The following is a 19,457-nucleotide window of genomic DNA, read 5'->3' on the forward strand; positions in this document are numbered from 1 at the left end:
ATGATGGTCTTTTAAGAGCATGTGGACCTCCATCCTGAACTGTATGTTGTAGATCTTGAAAATGATTCTCTCTTGTTTTACCCAAAATAACCTGATGGGATAATTTATGCAAAGCATTATTTGGATTTCAGAGCAAACAGTTCTGTGTGAGTAGGCTGAGTTTACTTGACTTGGGTCAGTTAACTTTTTCATCACTGATGAGTGGAACCCTTGTCAGCAACATGTCATCGTTGGCTTTATTCTCTACAGACATTGATGAGTGTGAAGACAACCCCAACATCTGTGATGGTGGTCAGTGCACAAACATACCCGGAGAGTACAGGTGCTTGTGTTATGATGGATTCATGGCATCTGAAGACATGAAGACTTGTGTAGGTAAGCAGAGAAGACCGGATCTTCCAATTTGCTGGTTATTCACAAGTGCTATTGCATTACATAGACTTGTTTCAGTAGTGAATATATCCAATGGGAAAAGTAAAAATATTTAGGAGCATAGTACTAATCGTATTCCAGAGTTAGCATTCCAAGAAGCATCTTTCTTGTGACTGTGCTATGATGCTCTTGTCAGTATGTTATATGGGTTGAGCTAACACTTGGTCAACTCCAGAGGGACATTTCTTTTATGTCTGTGCATTATTTTTGGCCATTTAACCCTCCTTTTGGTCTACCGAGAGTTTGGCTTTTGAAATGTTTGCAAGGTAGCAAAATTGACTTTTGACAAGAATGCAGTACATTCTAGAATTGATTGTTTTGGAGGGTTTCTATTACTGTCTTCAAATCTGTCAGACTTTTTAAAGCAATATCTAATCTGCCTTTAATTCCATTCAGTATATTTTTAATCTCAGACATTGTAGTTTTTACCTCTAAAAGTTTGATTGGGTCTTTTTCTGGTATCTTCAATGTCTCTACTTAATATGCCCAATCATTTCTCTAGCTTTTTAAACACAGGGAATATAGTTACAATAACAGTTTTCAGGTCCTTGTCAACTAATTCTATTACCTATGTCAATTCTAGTCCATTTCAATAAATCAACTTTCCTTTTTATTATGGGCCATATTTTCCTCTGTCATTGAATGCCTGGTAACTTTTGATTGGATGCTGGTGGTGGTTTAGTCCCTAAGTCATGTCCAGCTCTTTGAGATTGCATGGGACTATAGCCTGCCAGGCCCCTTTGTCCATGGGATTTCCCAGGCAAGAATACTGGAGTGGGTTGACATTTCCTTCTCCAGGGATTGGATGCTAGACATTGTAAATTTTGCCTTACTAGGTCCTGAATATATTTGAATTCCTAGAAAAGTTTCTGAGCTTTGTTTTGGAACATAGTTAAATTATCTGGAAACAGATAGGTCCTTTCAAAGTCTTGCTTTGAAGCAGCAGTTGGGTTGGGCTTATTTTCTCTTATTGCCAAGGCAAGATCCTCCTGGATACTCTATTTACTTCCCTGTAGATGATGAGATTTTCCAGTCTGGCTGGTAAGAACAAGTACAATTTTGTACCTTCTGGGAACTCTGATGATTATTCCCTCTAATTCTTTTGGATGATGCTTCCTCCAGATTTAAGAGTTTCCTTACGTGAATATACTGGTCACTACTCATCTGGGTATTGTTTGGGGCCCTCTGCAGATCACTGTAGTTCTGTGTGTGTGTATGTATGCACATCTCTTTTCTGTCCTTTACTTGGCCCTATGAACTCTGGCTACCTTGGCCTTCCACCTTTACCTCTCCAACTCATGGACATTTCCTGGTTCCATCTGCCATACCCTTCTCTGTGCTACTGCTTTAAAACTCCCTGCACAGTAATCTGGGGCATTTGTAGGATCCACCTGGTTTCTTTCTCTCATTGATCATTGTCTTTGTTGTCTATACTGTCCTTTTTTGTTGCTTTTATTTTAAATGAGAAGGTAAATTTGGTTCCTATTACTCCATCATAGTCAGAAACAAGAGTCTAGGATTGCAAATATTTAAATTATATCACATTTGTATCTTTTGAAAATGCTTACCAAACATTTGTGAAGTCCTCAAAATTAAAGTATGTCATTCAAAGTAAAAAAATGAATGTCATAAGAAAAGGTTATTTTTAATTAGGGAAAGATTTAGAGTTTGTAACCATCTACCCTTAGACTATTAGTTCATCTAGCTCTTCTTTCAAACTATGGAACTAAAATGTTAGCATCTTGCAGTCAGCATTAAAATTTTCATCTTGCAACAGAATGTGCTGTTTTAAAAAGTTTTCCAGACTATCAGAGAAACAGGCTCTGGTTGAGGACCAGACGTAGAGTGAATCAGTTTATTTGATTACTTGACCTCCTTCTTGTGGTCCAGATAAAAAGCCGGTCTGCAGGGTTAGCCTTCAGTGTAGAAAGCATTGAGCTATGTAATTGTTATGTAGTTGAGCTATGTAAATATACTTTTATTTGTGTGAAAACATTTCATCTTTTCTATTTATTTGTCATAGTTGCTTTATCTCAGGGAGAATCTGTCAGTGATATCAAACAAATGGTTACATGTATTAATAATATCTGTATTTTACAGATGTCAATGAATGTGATCTGAATCCAAATATCTGCCTAAGTGGAACCTGTGAAAACACCAAAGGCTCATTTATCTGCCACTGTGATATGGGCTATTCAGGCAAAAAAGGAAAAACAGGCTGTACAGGTATGTTTCTTCCAACTGAACAATAAAACCTTTAGTGGTTAAGAGATTGCTACCATAATTGTAGATTAATATATGTTTTTAAAACTATTAATATTTTAATTGCACTGTAAAGCATTTTTCATTAATGTAGCCTGCACTTCTTTGAAACTTGTCACATTTTAGATTGAATCTAAGATGAGGTTTTTTTTTTCCCCTTTACCTATGAAAAAAGGCATATGAGAAAAATTGCCACCATAAATAACTCTATAAATATCAACATTTTATAAGGTTAAAAATAGCATTTTATGTCAAAGTAGTTAACATGATAATTACCAAATATTTGTATCTCTTTATTAAAGCCAACTTTTCCTAGTAGCCTCCATTGTCAACTCTTTCTTTACTGTTTTATAAGTGAAATTACTTTTTGAAGAAACATATCCTATAATTCATATATTTCCTCAGTTCTCATCAGTCTTCAATTATTTTTAAATTAGTGTGCTTTTGATGCATTAAATTGCTTTAGCCCTATAGATTCCTGCAGATCTCATGAAGTGGTAATTAAACCATAGTCTTGCTTGTTTAATACTAATAGCACAAAAGGTCTTTTCACAATATTTGTAGGCGACTATTCAATTAAACATCAAATGGAGGAAGTCAGTCTGAGTGAATAATATTGTTTCTAAGTGTTAATTGGTTTTCAAACTTGAAGCAATGATGGAGTAGTACATGGAATTATAAAGTTTTACTGTAGTCACCTAAAGTAATAAAACAGATGATGGGATATAGCATAATTTAAGACACAGTGAAGGAACTTCCCTGGTGGCGCGGTGGTTAAGAATCCACCTGGCAACGCAGGGGACACTGGTTCGATCCCTGATCCAGGAAGATCCCACATGCCACGGGGCAGCTCAGCCCATGCACCACAACTACTGAGGCCCATGCGCCCTGGAACCCGTGCTCTGCAAGAGAAGCCACCGCAGTGAGAAGCCTGCTCGCCTCAATTAGAGAGTCCCTGCTCTTCGCAACTAGAGAAAGCCGGTGGGCAACAATGAAGACCCAGCGCAGCCAAAAAGGAATACATTTTAAAATAAAATACAAAACCCACACATGATGGAGACCATGGTGGGCCTGAGTTAGTTAACTGCATAATTTCTTTACAAATAATAGACTTTAATTTCAAAAGCCAGTTTGGTAAGCCATTGTGACTTAAACATTAAAATACTTGCTGAGTGATGATGTTAATTGATGTTAGTTATATCAATCTTTTTAAATAAAGTTTGTAATATATGTGCTATCATTTCAAACTGTTCAGTAATGCAGTTTCAAAAATGTAGATATACAGATGTCACCAATAAATTGCTGTTCATTCAAAAATGACAGATTTTAGCCAAGTTATAAAAAGAAGCATGTAGCTAGAATGCTTTCATGCTCACTATATTAGTCTTCATATGAAGCATGACTAGGGTTCCATTCTGTTACATGGCACAGAGTTTAAAATCTCTAGTCCTCATGTGTTCCCTGGGGTACAAATGATGCTTATATCAGCATGTGTGTGGTTCAAGATTTATTTTTAGCTTTCAGTAACAATTTAAGACTTAGGGTAAGGGGTGTTGGTCTGGTAGTAACACAAGGGAAGGTAGGACAGTTCTATATTTCATTTTACCTAGTACAGGCTAATACTGTTGTTTAGCCAAGTTGAAGTCACTGCAATTCAACCCAGAGAACCATGATACTTATGAAGGGAGACATTAATCCAATGGGGCAGTCTTTGTTCCCTATAAGAAAAAGATCGCTAGAATTTCATACTCTAAATTCCAGTTAAAAAGTCATGGGCAGAGGTTGACTGTTTTAGATCTCTTACCATGAAGAAAGCTTAAATTGTCATACAACATTAATATCATTTTAGGTAAATAAGATATAATGTATGTAATGTCCTTGGCACAGTGATTGGCATATAGTATCTGGTCACTAAATAGTAGTTATTGTTGTCATTATAAAATGAGGCACATAGACACAGTGTCTAGAGGCCATTTTAATTAAAAACATAACTTCTAGTCTAGCAGAATTCTGTGCTGCTATTTACTAAGATGCATGAGATCAGTTTAAAGAAGGAAAATCTTACTCTCTATATTAAAAGGCTTGTTTTTTGTAACTGAGTTTATACAGACATTAGGCTATAGGTACAAGAGCTGTGTACTCCACATGAAATGAGATGACCCCAGTTTTACATTAAGAACAGCAGTCTTTTAGTAAATCACATTAACAGAAACATGGATTTGAAGTCCAAGAAATATTCTGTATCTTCCCCCAAGGGCCAGCATCCCTCTTCCCACTTCAAATTATAGCCTAAAATGATTTTTCAATTGCATAAAATTCAACTAGTACTGTAGGGAGAAGAATTGAATTTCATGGCCTTTTTGATATCATAGTAGCATGGCATATGATAGTCTCATGTAATGGAGTAGAATCCTGAATTTTATTCCTAATTCTTTTACTGGTTCAGGAGCTTGGGGAAAATCACCAGGGTGCTCTATAGTTATGCAAGTGTTCCCCTTGGGTTAGAAGCCCTGCAGTGGAGGATGGAGGAGAGGGTGCCTTAGGGCAGGAAGAAAAGAGGTTCTCTGTAAATCCTGCTATTAACAACCAAGGGTATCGCATTGGATTGGAAATGACTTATACAAACAGGAATTGGCAGCAAGTTTGGTATACTTAAAAACAAGTTTTTAAAAATCTGAGCCAAATTTTTTTTTTTTAATCCCATCTAACTGGGACTCTTTTAGCCTGCTATTAGTTTAAAATTAGTGTCACTTACAACTTAGAATACCATCAGGTTACCTTGGTGATAGTACTTTAAAGACAAGTGTTTATAATGTCCCAGGCAACTAATGTAAATAGAGATATATATCTTGCCTAATGGGATAAGAAACCTCGCAACAAATCACAATGAAGAACAAACCTGGAAATATATTTTGATGATAGATAAATGAAATATATCTACTTATATTTCTGTACATGTATAATATGTATATGTATATTTTAAATGAGTACCTTGTAAAGGAGTCATAAAAATATGTATGCTATTTCATAGAGAGGAATTTTGTTTCATGAGAACTTAAAAAATGTCCTCTGGGTTCCATTACAGCTTTGTCTAAATATTTCAGCTCCCCTGTCATTACTGATTGTTTCCATTTTAACAAATAAACATGTTTTTTCCCCCCAATCACTTTAGCAGTGTTCAGAATCCACCCACTGACTTACATTCCCAGCCCACACAGATGTTAAGGGTTTCTTCTTGCTCCTTAAGCTTTGTTCAAATTGTGGATAAGGCTGAGGGGAACGTTCGATTTAATGAAAGGAGAAGAGACGTTTTCTTATAACCTAGAACGTGGCTCTTCTATCCTTGGCTTATGGGGGCTGGATTACAGGTTTTCCTGTGGTCCACACATACAACGAATGTGTATTCTGATTCTCATTCTGACTCTTCTGCTTCTCATTCTACACAGTTGTGATCAGACAACGGTTTGGAAGAAGGAACACTGGGTTTCTGCTAGGTGCCATCCTGGGTGATTCCTAGCTTTCTCATGCTAATCTGTTAGAACCACCTCCTATCAGATGCTTCCTCAGTCAGTGAGTAAGGCATACAATTTTTTTGGAATATCAGTTATTTTATTTATTGGAGTATAGTTGCTTTACAGACATACGATTAAAATCAGGATTGTTTTCAGTTTAAATAGCATGGGTAATTCAATATTCTGTAATGGCCCATAAGAGAAAAGAATCTTAAAAAAAAGGAGTGGATTTATGTGTATGTGTAACTGATTCACTTTGCTGTCCACCTGAAACTAATACAATATTGTAATTCAACTATACTCCAATAAAAAAAATTTTAATAGCGGGATTACTGGACAATTCCATTTCAGTCTTTCTGCTTTTCATAGGAGACATGTTGCTGTGGGTGTAGTCCATGAAAGAGAATCATATACTTCAAAACCACCAGCCCTCAGTGAAAATTTGCCCTCATTTCCTTCCAGCTCCTTATCACTGCTAATTGTCCTGCACTGGCTGTTAGCCTGTGAAAACTCCGTGGGTGTTCAGTTAAATAGTCTTGGCTCAAATTTGGGTCCAAATTGAAAAATCCAAGTAGCCTTCATGTTTGGCCTCTCCATTCACTCTAAGGTCCTCTTCCTCATCGCCTCCCCACAGAGATTCCACGGGGTGCCAGCCCTGCTGGACTCGATGCCCAGAGACTGACCCCCGCATGGCAGGCAGGCAAGCATGTGAATGGGTGACACAGCCTCTCCCGACCTGGCTGTCCAAGGAGGCCAGAGCAGCTCAGAGCACAAGCTCTTTCTCAAATGTCAGATTCAAGTGGAACCCACCCAGAACCTGGGCATGGGGTCTGCCCGGACCACACCCTTGCTCTTCACAAGAGCCACGCCAGCGGGACCTTGGCATCTCTGTGAGGGAGCTTTGGTGGGGTGAAGGAGGTTGCAGTGTCAGCCCTAAATTTGAATTTCTTTGCTTTTCTTGGCTTGTGCTTAATCTTAAAAAGGAATTTTCTGTCTGGAGCGAACTTGTGGGGGAAAGAGAACATTTGTGCAGAAAGAGATGTTCTTGGCAAGCATGTACTTTGTTTCCTTCACATTATTGAAGAGTAGCGTGTTTGATACGGTGTTTTTGTTTGCTTCTTTTCCTTATGGCTCAGTTTCCCCTTCTGTTTGTTTTACAGTGATGTACAGTCTTAGGCCCAAGTCTGCCATGGAAGCAATTAATGAATAATAGTTGGTGTTTACACGCACATACACACACACATGCAGAAAACTTTTATTCAGCGATGCCTTTAGACTTTATGACCAAATCTTTTTAATTCATTTGTTGTATACCAGTAGTGTAAGCTATTGAGATAATGACTTATGCAAAGATTCACAAATGGGCTCCTGAGTTACTCTCTCTCCTTCTATTCCAAAGCCCACGATACATAACCTCCTCTTGCAAACATAATTTCTTTTTGTGCTGAAAACATGTGGTGAAACTACAAATATTTTCTTGCATTAGAAATTTATATTTGTATATTGTTAATGGTAAAAAAAAAAAAAGAAGGCAGACCCTCCTTTTAAAAAAAATACTTATTTTCTTAATAGAAATTAAATATGGAAGGTAAAAAACCCACATGAAAAGATTATCTTTGGTCATTAGAAAATTGAAAAGGAAAAGGTAACAAGATAACTATATTAACAGGCTATGGATCATCTCTGAAAATTGTACTTAGTAGAAAAGATGAGTGAATATTTCTATAAGTCTATTAATACTCAACCAAGATATCTGAAAGCAGACTTCTCATCAGGACTTCAGGACTTAGAGTCCTGAGGTGACTGAAGAAACCAGCTTGACGTGGCTGAAGACAAAGCGCCTTGTATGGGAAGCTGAGTTCCAGGTGCTTCAGGCTCTTCTCACTGACCCTGGGGCCCTGGCAAGTTCTCATGGCTTTAGGGACCTCTGTTTCCTCCTCTGAGAAATTGAGGATTAGGGAAGTCATATCCTAACTTCTTTGCACTTAGAAAATTCCTTGATTCTTTAACATCTGGAGGTTTCAACTCTCAGGCAATGGAAATTCATTGTTTCTGCCTACCTCAGAGATCAGGACACATAAAGGCAGGACACTGCAGGGAGTGATTATCTGAGGAAGAAGGAAGTGTCCGTGGCCCTGCCTGGGAGCCTGGAGTTCAGGCTTATTTTCTTGAATTCCCTGCTTATTTACCACTATTATCCCTCGGCTGGCCCTCCTCCTCATTTCCTTGGAATGTGCCATGCTCAATTAGTCAGTTGGTTAAAGCGCCCAGTCACAAGTTTAAAGCTGCCTGGTATGTGCCTCCCTTGACCTGCCTTAATAACTCAGTAGGTTCATGTGGCTGCCAAGGTTACTTTAAAATTCACCTATACAATACATGTCGCTATAAGGACATTCTTCCAGGCATGTTTTCATTTCACTTATTAGTGATACTGCAAAGTATTTTTGTAGGAAAAAATGGCATTATCATATTTTGTGTTTGCTCTAGAAGCTATAAAGAAGCCAAATGATCTCAGGACCATTTCAGAACTGCAGATGGATTATTTGGCAAATAGCATGCTTCCAAACACTTTCAAACCATTTAATTGGGCTTCTTAAGTAAACAAAAGGGTAAACATTAGTTGCTTGCCCGGCTTTTTCATGATACTATTCAAGTGATTGCTGAAAATTCTTGCAACATTTCATATGCCAAGATTCGCCTTCTTGATGTAAGTTTTGTATTAAATGTTGATTTCCATATAGAGTCATAGTATCCATCCATACCTAGGAACTCTGTTCTTAGTTAATGAAAAAGTTGATTATGAGGTTATAACATCTTTTATTATATAATGGATTAATTTTGGGAAATAAGATTCTGGTACCAGTTCCATTTATGATTTCCAACTCCTTGTCTTACTTTTCAACTCAAGTTCTGACAACCATCTACCTGGAGATAGTGTCAGATTCCACAGGTTAAGGGGTCAGTCTCATACAGTTATGCCCACTTCAGATGCCAGTTACAAGTCTAGGTTGTTTGTTACGTGAGCTTCTGACCAATTGGCTCCAAATCAGAAGTTCCTATTACTCCTCGCTTAGGTTTGATTAACTTGCTAGAGTAGCTCACAGAACTCAGAAAACCAGTTTATTCATTTGATCTATCAATTTACTATAAAAGTGTATAGGGGTTTCCCAGATGGCACTAGCGGTAAAGAATCCGCCCACCAATGCAAGAGATGCAGGTTCAGTCCTTGGGTGGGGAAGATCCCCTGGAGTAGAAAGTGGCAACCCACTCCAGTATTCATGCCTGGAAAATTCCATGGACAGAGGACCGTGGCAGGCTACAGTCCATGGGGTTGCAAAGAGTCGGACATGACTGAGCATGGGCAGAGCACATTAAAGTGTCTAACTCAGGAGTAGGCTCTTCATACTGTTCATGGGGAGCTGGACCAGTAAAAGGACCGTAAAGAAGACCATAAAGAGTGCCAAGAATTGATATTTTCGAACCGTGGTGCTGGAGAAGACTCTTGAGAGTCCCTTGGACTGCAAGGAGATCCAACCAGTCAATCCTAAAGGAAACTCTGACTATTCATTGCAAGGACTGATGCTGAAGCTGAAACTCCAATACTTTGGCCACCTGATGCGAAGAGTTGACTCATTGGAAAAGACCCTGATGCTGGGAGGGATTGGAGGCAGGAGGAGAAGGGGATGACAGAGGATGAGATGGTTGCATGGCATCACCGACTCAATGGACATGAGTTTGAGTAAGCTCTGGGAGTTGGTGATGGACAGGGAAGCCTGGCGTGCTGCAGTCCATGGGGTCTCAAAGAGTCAGACATGACTGAGTGACTGAACTGAACTGAACTGAATCAGAGATTGGTTCTCTTGGCAATCAGCCCCCATCCTGAAGTGCTTTCCAGAAGTCACCTCATTAACATAACAAAAGACACCTTTATCACTCTTAGCACGTAGGAAATTCCAAGGGTTTTAGGAGTTCTGTGCCAGAAACAGGACAAAGACCTAATATATGTTTCTTCTTATAAATCACAATATCACAGGAAGCAAAAAATATTTCACTTTATGCTTTATATTCTTTTCTATAACACTTCTGTGTTATAAAATCTATCTTGACTACATTTGGAAATGGAATTTTGAAGAATGGAGAATTTTTGAGAATTTAGAGTCTTTTAACAATGTGACCTTAGACTGGTTCTTGTTCTACTGAAAAATCTCTTTTGAATTGATTTGAGTTTTACAAGAAATATTCAAGAAAACTTGGGTCCCAAAGTGCTAGGACTCAAAAAAGATGGTTCATACACTGCCGTAAGGAATATTCTTTATAAATGCTTGAATTAGCAATACCTAAAGTGAAACATTTATAGAAATAAAGTGTGATTAAATAGTACAATGTTTTACATTTTTAAAATAAAATATATTTAGTTTATAGAATAGGATTGAAAACGTTTTCTAACATGCCAATATTGTATTCCTTTGTCTATATAAGATACAAAAGCAATGTGCATCATTTCTCTATAGTCAATTTAGTGAAAATGTTGGGAATAGAAACATATGACCATGAGCATTAATAGAATGTTAGGCAGCTCACTCTTTTTTTTAAGATATTCAACTGGAAGGAGGTTTCATTTTGTTTTGCAGTAACTGGACACTTACATTAAAATAATGGAAAACAGTTAAAGTTAACAATAAGAAGTAGCATCATATTGTTCTTTGTATCTTGAAATTTAAAATCATTCATTTTAAGTAAAGTGTGAACATCAGTGCTGAATCGATCTCTGTTTCACTGTCAGAAGTGTAAAAGCAAGTCAACTTTTGAATATTGCTGAGTTATTTAGCATCTGTGCTAAACTTTTTTTCTTTTTAACCCACTGGTTATTTTCCCAGACATCAATGAATGTGAAATTGGAGCACACAACTGCGACAGGCACGCTGTATGTACCAACACAGCAGGAAGCTTCAAGTGTAGCTGTAGCCCCGGGTGGATTGGAGATGGCATTAAGTGCACTGGTGGGTTGGAAATAAAAAGAAATTGCTTCTTATGAATTGCATGGGTTATAAATATGAAACTCTCACTCCTGTAAAGAAAAATTTAACATGTGTATTGTTGATTTTAAATGTCATAGTTTCTGTTCATAACGACGTGTCACCTCTTTCCTTAAGACCTGGACGAATGCTCCAATGGAACCCACATGTGCAGCCAACACGCAGACTGCAAGAACACCATGGGCTCCTACCGCTGCCTCTGCAAGGAGGGGTACACGGGCGATGGCTTCACTTGTACAGGTATGCTCGTCTTGGAAACAGCTATGTAAAGGGCAGTCAGAAAAGCAAGGTGTTCCATGTCCTTAAGACGGACCATCCTTTGTTTTTTGAAGGCTGGGTCATTTATAGACAATTTGGAACAGAAAATAGTTATTTGAAATGACATTCCTGTGGAATGGAAATTTGTAGCTGAATCAATCAGGGAGATCTCAGAAACTAATTATATATTTACAAAGATGCATTGATATATATAGTTAGATAGTTGATATATGTGTCACTGTATGTAATGATGTCATGAGTTTAAAACAGATCACGCTACCTTTTGTAAACCTTTAGCCTTGATATTTTTGTGCCTGTGTCTCACTGCTGACTTGTTTTCAATACTAAACCCAAGAGTGAACTTGATGCAGGAACCTATGTGAGGAAAAGAAATTAGATGTTCTGGAGCAGATCATCAGCATATATTTTTTTTCCCTCTAGCCGTCATTGTGATCATTCCACATTGGTATAAGTAAGAATTTCATAACTGCTTTGAAAAGAATTCATTCACTTCCAGTTTTACAACATATTAATGACATCTTCTCAGTGCTAATGCATCATCATAGAATTAATGTGAACTGTCACATATATTTAAATATATATGATTAGAAGCATTGTATAAAGAGGTGGTACACTTACCATGACCATATGTATCCAGACAGCACTTTTTAAAATCAGGGCACTGGCATTAAATTAGATACTGAGGAATATTTCTCATTGGCCATTAGGTAGCATAGCTGCTTATATGACCTGGAACATTAAGTTACCCTGAGTGTTCTGCTCACAAGAAGTAGTTTAAACATAAAAAAGGCTGAGGCCCAGTAAGTGATTTGCCTGAATTTTGTTTTAACTCACTAAAAGTTTCATCATATTTGAAATTGTTTTTGCTTAACCCAGTAAAGTTTTGTCATCACAAACCTCTCATCACTTTTTAGAAAATACTCCAAGTTTCATGTACCAGGCATGTATGGTTCGTGTGTTTGATGTTTAATGACTGTGATTATTAGCAAAACTCAGGAGATATTAAGTAAATAGGACTTTTTGGTCTCTTCAATAGTTGCTATTCTAGGCCTTTTGCTGCCCATCTGATCTGAGCCTGGATTTTGAGAATCAGGCACAAACCATGACATATTCTTTCCTGCCGTGGATATATCCTCACGTTGATTATCCTGCTTGCAGAAGCCTGAATGTGAATGATCCCTTTAACTTATTACCCACTTTACATCATTAGAGATAACTTAGCATTCAGGATTCTGTCTCTGAACCCCATGTTCACTACATATTTAATATTGGCATTCAAAAGAGAAAAGTGAGTTTCAAAGTTTCAAGTAGAAATTGTGATGACACTCGTACCTTCTGGAAGTTCACAAGTGTAAAAGTTCTCAGACCTGAGCAATCGGAAAGCTCCTAAGAAGAGTAACTTGTGTTTCTTTCTGGCTGTAGATCTTGATGAGTGCTCTGAGAATCTAAATCTGTGTGGCAATGGCCAGTGCCTTAACGCCCCGGGAGGATACCGCTGTGAATGTGACATGGGCTTTGTCCCCAGTGCTGATGGGAAGGCCTGTGAAGGTAACTGATTGGGGATGCTGCCGTGGGCTTTGCAGGGCCGGATGAGATTAGGTTATTTAAACGTTCCTGGTGGTTTTTATTTGTCTGTTTTTTTTGTTTGTTTGTTTGTTTTACACCAAGGTGTGTTTTGGCTTCCCATCTAACGTGTTGGTTCACGTTGTGAACATTGTGTAGAGATTGGGTGTCCAGCCAGACCACTTCTCTTTGTGCAGAGAAAAATATCAGATTCTTGGCCCTAAGCTTCACATCCAACTTTGGCCAGGTGGTTTGCAAGAGCATACCCATTTAGTCATAGGGAGAATGAGGATAACCAACTCAATGCAACATATTCATCCCCATTGCTGGGGGAAAGAGCTCAAAGTGCTGGTGCCCTAATAGTGAAGGATTCTTTTTAAATACGGGAACACAGTTTTTAATCTCTGCTTATGGTTTGGTGTCTAGAAATAAAGGTCTTAAAATACCAGCAGAGTGAACGATCTTGTCCATAGAATAATGTTCTGGGTATGTCTCAGATGGTCTCTAAAATATCTAATACATATACCATGAAACAGTCTTTTGCAAATCCATTCAGTAAGGAGTCCTAGGGATAATACCGTATGTCACAACATCTCTCAGCATAAGGCTCTGTCTTTCTGAGAAGTGCTGGTCAGACAGAAAGAGTCCTGAAAACCTGTTGGCTAAGGATGAATCCCACTAGGAAACACAAGATTCTTCTCTTTACCCACGCTTGTCAAATCTGAACACATTATCATCCCTCATTGAGAAGAATTAGTGACCACAGTAAACTGAAAAGATTTCAGTAGAAATAAACACATGATAACGATTGACAGTAGAAGTTTAAACAAGACCCTGATTAATGTCTCAACTAATAGTTGTTGCCTGGTAGTAGGACATTAACTCAAAAATTAATCTTTAGCTATGACATGTATCCTGATTCCCTCATATAGTTCTATGTAAATACTTTTCTTTGTTATGAAGCCATTGGGTGTTCTTCACACAGTTTACATGTAGTAGGCAGAGTTTGATTAAAAAATTCCTCTGAGGGAGGAAACTAATTATGCTCTTGATCATGTGCCTAATGCCTTGTTTACTTTTGTTACTGCAAACATCCAAGGAAAACAGGTACTGTGCCACCTCTGGTAACAGAAATAGGCACAGTGAAAGTTTTGCTTCCCTTAATGCTATAAGGGAAGGTTTTGTTTGTTTGTTCTTAATATAAATCATCACTGGCAGAATGATCATGGCTATTAAAAGCCAGTCTCAAGGCTGAAAATGTGCCTGTGTGCACAAGCAGAATGTTAACATGAGGCAGGGACAAGCCTGGAAAATGCATCTGCAGTTTTTAGATCTCCATCAGCAGTTACAAACACACACCATAGTACCAGGGACAGAGGACTATATAAACTGATGATAAAAGTTACCACAAAGACTTTGGGGTTCTTAAAATTTTAACTCACAACAAAAATAAGAATATATAGATGAGAATAACCAAAGAGTTTAGCCTCAAGTGGGCTCATTTGGTTCTTCCTTTACAAAAGTGATGTGGACCCACATAAAACACCATAAATGGTCTAACATATATGTGAAATGCCTAGCCCCCTGCTTGGCATGTAGTAGGAGCTAAGAAAAGGGAAGTTCTCACCTAGGAGACTTCCTAACAGATGACAGATCATATGAAAGCCTATAGGAGAAGGACCTAGATTGATGTCAGATAGTCTTCATTTTCTTAATAATGAAATCACTTGCCTTATTACATTAGGTAGTTTCTTTGGCAAGAACAATAGTTTAATTGCTCCCCCTTTCCATTGTTCCCCAAGACATCGATGAGTGCTCTCTTCCAAACATCTGTGTTTTTGGAACTTGCCACAACCTTCCTGGTCTGTTCCGCTGTGAATGTGAGATCGGTTATGAACTGGACAGAAGTGGTGGGAACTGCACAGGTAAGGCTTCCATTCACAGAGATCTGCTCTCAGGCGTCCCAGGGGACCCAGCTGCTGGTGTCTTGCGGGGACCACACAAGGTTTTTCGTGGAGTTGCAAAAGAAAAACAGGGACAAGCATTAGGAACCACAGAATAAATTTCTTCCGACCTGGCGCTGATTAGATGTGAGGGTGCAGAGGGAAAAGTTAAGGAGAGCTGAAGCCTTAGATACAAGCTTGTGGCTACAGAGGCATGTTCCTGCAGTTCCTTTTCTTCTTTTTGGAGAGTTTCCTTTTGCAGGCTGTGCCCTGGGATCATGGATTTCATCTTGCACTTTTCTGCTGAGACACTCACTTCAGAGCGATACCAGAGAACATGGTCCGTAACAATCAGTCACCTATTTCTAGTGTGTAGATCATTTTCTTGTGGAGCAAGGAACCCTCGAGGAATGTAAGGAAGAAGCTAGAAAAGCTGTAGTAGGCACTCTGTAGACGACTGACCCTTGGTTCACTTCGGCACTGAGTTAAAACTTTGAGAGCCATTTTTAGGTCTCCATCCTCCTTCCGTTCAACGATACTAAGGAAACAGATTCCATCCTGTATAGGATCAGGATTTCAAGAAAACCCCAGTTTTTCCAGCTACCTAAACAAGCCATGACTCAGTGGCTCTCCAATTGTGACCACCATCACAACCTCTCTGAAATTGCCCTGGATCACAGTATTCTTCTCCAGACACCCCTTCTTCTCTTGGTTTTCCTAAAAACTATTATGACACCAAGTCAGTCTCTAGCATTCTGCAGCAAGTCACCTCTCCACTGCCATGCCTTCTCCTCCGTGTCTCACATCATCACCAGCATCATTCTCTCCTCCCCACCCTGATTGCTCTTTGTCTGCCCTGCCCGCTTTAAGATTCCATGAGATTTGAGCAAAAGCATTTTTCATAACGGAACCTCCAGAAGGGTTACCAGATCTGAGCAGGAGGAGCAGAAATATCATCCTCAGTCCCCCGTCTCTCTCTGAGCCAGCTTGTCTGGTTTTGAATATTTCACAAGTGTTCAAAATAGACAAAAGGATTACACAGGGATGGCATTTGCCAAAACCCATGTCCTAACTATCTGGAATTCCGTTTTTGGAATCGAAACTGAAAGGGAAATATTCAACCCAGCATCAGTAATGGGAAAGAGACTCTTAGTAGGCCTGAAGGAACATGCTAAGCTTCATGCATGCGGTCTGCGCTTGCGCTCAGCTAGAGCGAGGCCGTCCGCCCAGTGGGGGAAGCAGAAGTCGCCTGCTCCCGCCGCTTCCCTGAGACATCTTGCTCTCATTTGATAAAATAACAAGCTGCACATATTAAATATATTTTCTTAAAACCTGTGTCTGAATTTTTGGTTGACCTGAGGTCACAGTAGTGTTTTGTTTTCAGTTACCTTCACTGGAATATTTTTCATCGTTCCAAAGTTATATTTTCTCCTGATGACAAATTTGAATGCTAAATGTGTTCCAGGGGAAAGAGACCAAAGACTATGACATATTTCCTTCCTGAGGGATTTTGTTTCAGAAGTGGAAGACTATATTTCTAGGGGCAATTATAACTGGAAACTCTTTAAAAATTCGAGTTGGGAGCCCGAGATTTTAGTGCTACTGTGTTACAGTGATGCCTGCCCCACATTGGCTCAGGTAATAACTCTGCCCCTCGCTGTTCGGTTCTAGACGTTAACGAATGCCTGGATCCAACCACGTGCATCAGTGGGAACTGTGTCAACACTCCAGGCAGCTATACCTGTGACTGTCCACCCGATTTTGAGCTGAATCCAACTCGAGTTGGCTGTGTCGGTAAGATCTTAAACACTTTTCAGAGAAACACACTGTTGGTTATTTCTAAGGCAACATGGAACATTGCATTCTCGAATTCTGAAAAAAAGTAATAAAATAATACAACGAAATGTAAACATTTCCTGAATCTGGTTTGTATTTTCAGGTCCTTTTCTCTAGGTCAATTCCCAGTGTCTGTGTTGCGGCACTTTTTAGTTTAAATTATGGTTTTTAAACAGTTTCAGAAGTCGGTTTGAATTTTCAACCCTGACGTAGAAAGAATTTGCCTGACACTTCTTTTGTTTGCATGTGGTAAATAGATACCCGCTCTGGAAACTGCTATTTGGATATCCGTCCTCGGGGAGACAATGGAGATACAGCCTGCAGCAATGAAATTGGAGTTGGTGTTTCCAAGGCTTCCTGCTGCTGTTCTCTGGGTAAAGCCTGGGGCACTCCTTGTGAGCTGTGCCCGCCTGTGAACACATGTAAGTGGACATCCTCCTATTCGTTATTATTAGTCCAGCTCAGCCCAGTTCTCCTGTCTAACTCCAGAGGATAGATGCCACCGAGAGAGGGAGCTGCTACTGGTCTGTATTCTTCAGTTGGTGGAGGGAGTGGGGGTTGAGGGGTGGAGATCATTCATTTTAGCCCTGCTGAGGAATCCCACTCCCAATGTGGGAGTCAGAATGCCTCCCCAGTTGGCTTGCACTCAAAGGTGAGGTGGGGCAGGTAACATCTCATTTCTGTCTGAGTGTAAAGAAGATAGCATTATTTTAAAGAAGGTTTTCCAGACTAGGTTACTTATGTCATATTTGGACACATTGATCTCTCCTCTTGTCATCTGTTGGCTGATTTTAGAAGCTCTAGGACAGAGTGGAGTTTCCCTGGGTAAAATAGAAGCCATTAGTTAAGCAAATATGAGATGGAAGATTGTTCCAGTCTTATGGTATGACTTAAAAGAAAGGTTTAGAATGTGTTTTAAGGACATAAATAATTAGTCTTTGAAAAACAAACAGCTTTGCATTTTTCTAAGTGGATGCTGCATTATGACTCAGAGTCAGATATAGCTTCCAGGGCAAAATGTGCTGAGTGGCTGCTGCTTATCCGGTATATTGAGATAGGTATTGATTCTTTCCTTGTTGAAGGGTCACTTACTCAGTTTCTCTAAGGGAATTTGTTGAGTACCTAGAAGATATACTTTGTGTGTGCAAAGGTGATAATTCATGGATAATTGGATGGATAATTCTAATCTAATTGCCAGTTCCTGCTTTCCGGGAGCATACAGTTTAGCAAAATACTACCTAAACATGAAAGCTGTTATTCAATGTAGACCTTAATAAGAGAAGAAAGAAGAGCAGAGTCAGTGCCATGAGTGGAAGAAAGAGTGTTCCTGGTTCCAGTTAGCACTCTGTCACTTGCCATGCATGTAACTTTGGAGTAAGCAAGCCTCTTTCTTCATTCATAAGATGCCTCATAGGATTAAATGAAGCCATTCCTGTAAAGCACTCAGCACAGAAACGAATGCTTGGCAGGCACCCCTTTCTCTCCTTTCTTCAGAAAGAGAAATCAGTTCTGATTTGCAGTGCGTGGTGATAACTTGGTGCATTTTTTAATTGGGGCTTGAAGGAAGGGAGTGACATGAAAGAGGAGACTTAAAAAGAACAGACGATCACAGAAAGAGGAGGAGAGAAAAATAAAAGAGGAGGATAGTTATTAATAATTTCATCGATGCTAAAAGAATCAAACCAAGATGTTTAGGTGTGTGTGGTGGTAGGGGTCAGTTCTACTGAGTAAGAATGATAAGTCAAGCATTAGAAGTCCACCCTACCTCAAACTGGATCAGAGCTAGAACTGAGATCTATGCATATATACATTTAAGCATATATACATATAATTTCAGAAAACCACAAGGGGGATTATCAGATTTGGAAAGACCATGATGATTACGAAAGAACTGATTCGTATAGATGCTTATCAGAATGCTATAGCAGATGAGGGTCATTCTTATCCATATGTTCCTGTATGGATCACACTGGTATGTGGTGCTGAAAGAAATGTTTTTAAGTGAAATACCTGGATGACAAAATTACTGGAGGAAATCAAAGGACCCTGTAAAAAGCTGGTTTGGGAAGCCAGGGGAATCAGTGTTGCCATCAGCAGAAATGGAGAGGCAAGAAAGCCCTCTAGTCATTGAGGAGAGGAGAGGGTGGGAACCGAGAAAGGACAGCTTTTCCTAAGGCTCTGTTTGGAAAAGGTTTTGGAGATAAGGTGGTGAGTAGTATTTAAGGGAAGCTGTGATTCCCAGGAAGTAAAACTGAACAAAACATAAAAATGAAGGAGTTTGTTATAAAATAAAAATGGAAAGAAAAATCTTTAAAAGAAAGCACAATGGAGATAAAGGATAAAATAGTTCATAAAAACATAAGACCAGAGAGTAGGTGGAAGGTTCACAGACTGAGGACAGTAGCCTTATGCTTGACACACACAGAAAAAACCATTAGAAAGGACAAGTATATGCAGAGATGTTAACTTGCTTCAGTTGGGTGGGGTAACTGCCAAAAATTCCTGTAAATGAATATTTTCAGGTAGCTATGTCTGTATTTCTCTTGAGGATACTATTTCTAGAAGTTTTAGATTTCAGAGAACTCAATCTGATT

At 39.0% G+C, this 19,457-nt stretch overlaps 1 protein-coding gene across 1 annotated transcript in view; it reads left to right on the plus strand.

Moving 5' to 3' along the window:
- FBN1 (fibrillin 1) overlaps positions 1-19,457 on the plus strand; it is a 258,732-nt gene that overhangs the window by 173,393 nt on the left and 65,882 nt on the right. The window contains exons 31-38 of the mRNA XM_065941593.1: positions 250-375; positions 2,533-2,658; positions 11,084-11,206; positions 11,360-11,482; positions 12,944-13,069; positions 14,887-15,009; positions 16,699-16,821; positions 17,121-17,285. Of these exons, the coding sequence (XP_065797665.1) occupies positions 250-375; positions 2,533-2,658; positions 11,084-11,206; positions 11,360-11,482; positions 12,944-13,069; positions 14,887-15,009; positions 16,699-16,821; positions 17,121-17,285 (1,035 nt within the window). The remainder of the gene's footprint in view (positions 1-249; positions 376-2,532; positions 2,659-11,083; positions 11,207-11,359; positions 11,483-12,943; positions 13,070-14,886; positions 15,010-16,698; positions 16,822-17,120; positions 17,286-19,457) is intronic.

This window comes from Muntiacus reevesi, chromosome 7, assembly GCF_963930625.1.
Source record: "Muntiacus reevesi chromosome 7, mMunRee1.1, whole genome shotgun sequence".
Taxonomy (NCBI): domain Eukaryota; kingdom Metazoa; phylum Chordata; class Mammalia; order Artiodactyla; family Cervidae; genus Muntiacus; species Muntiacus reevesi.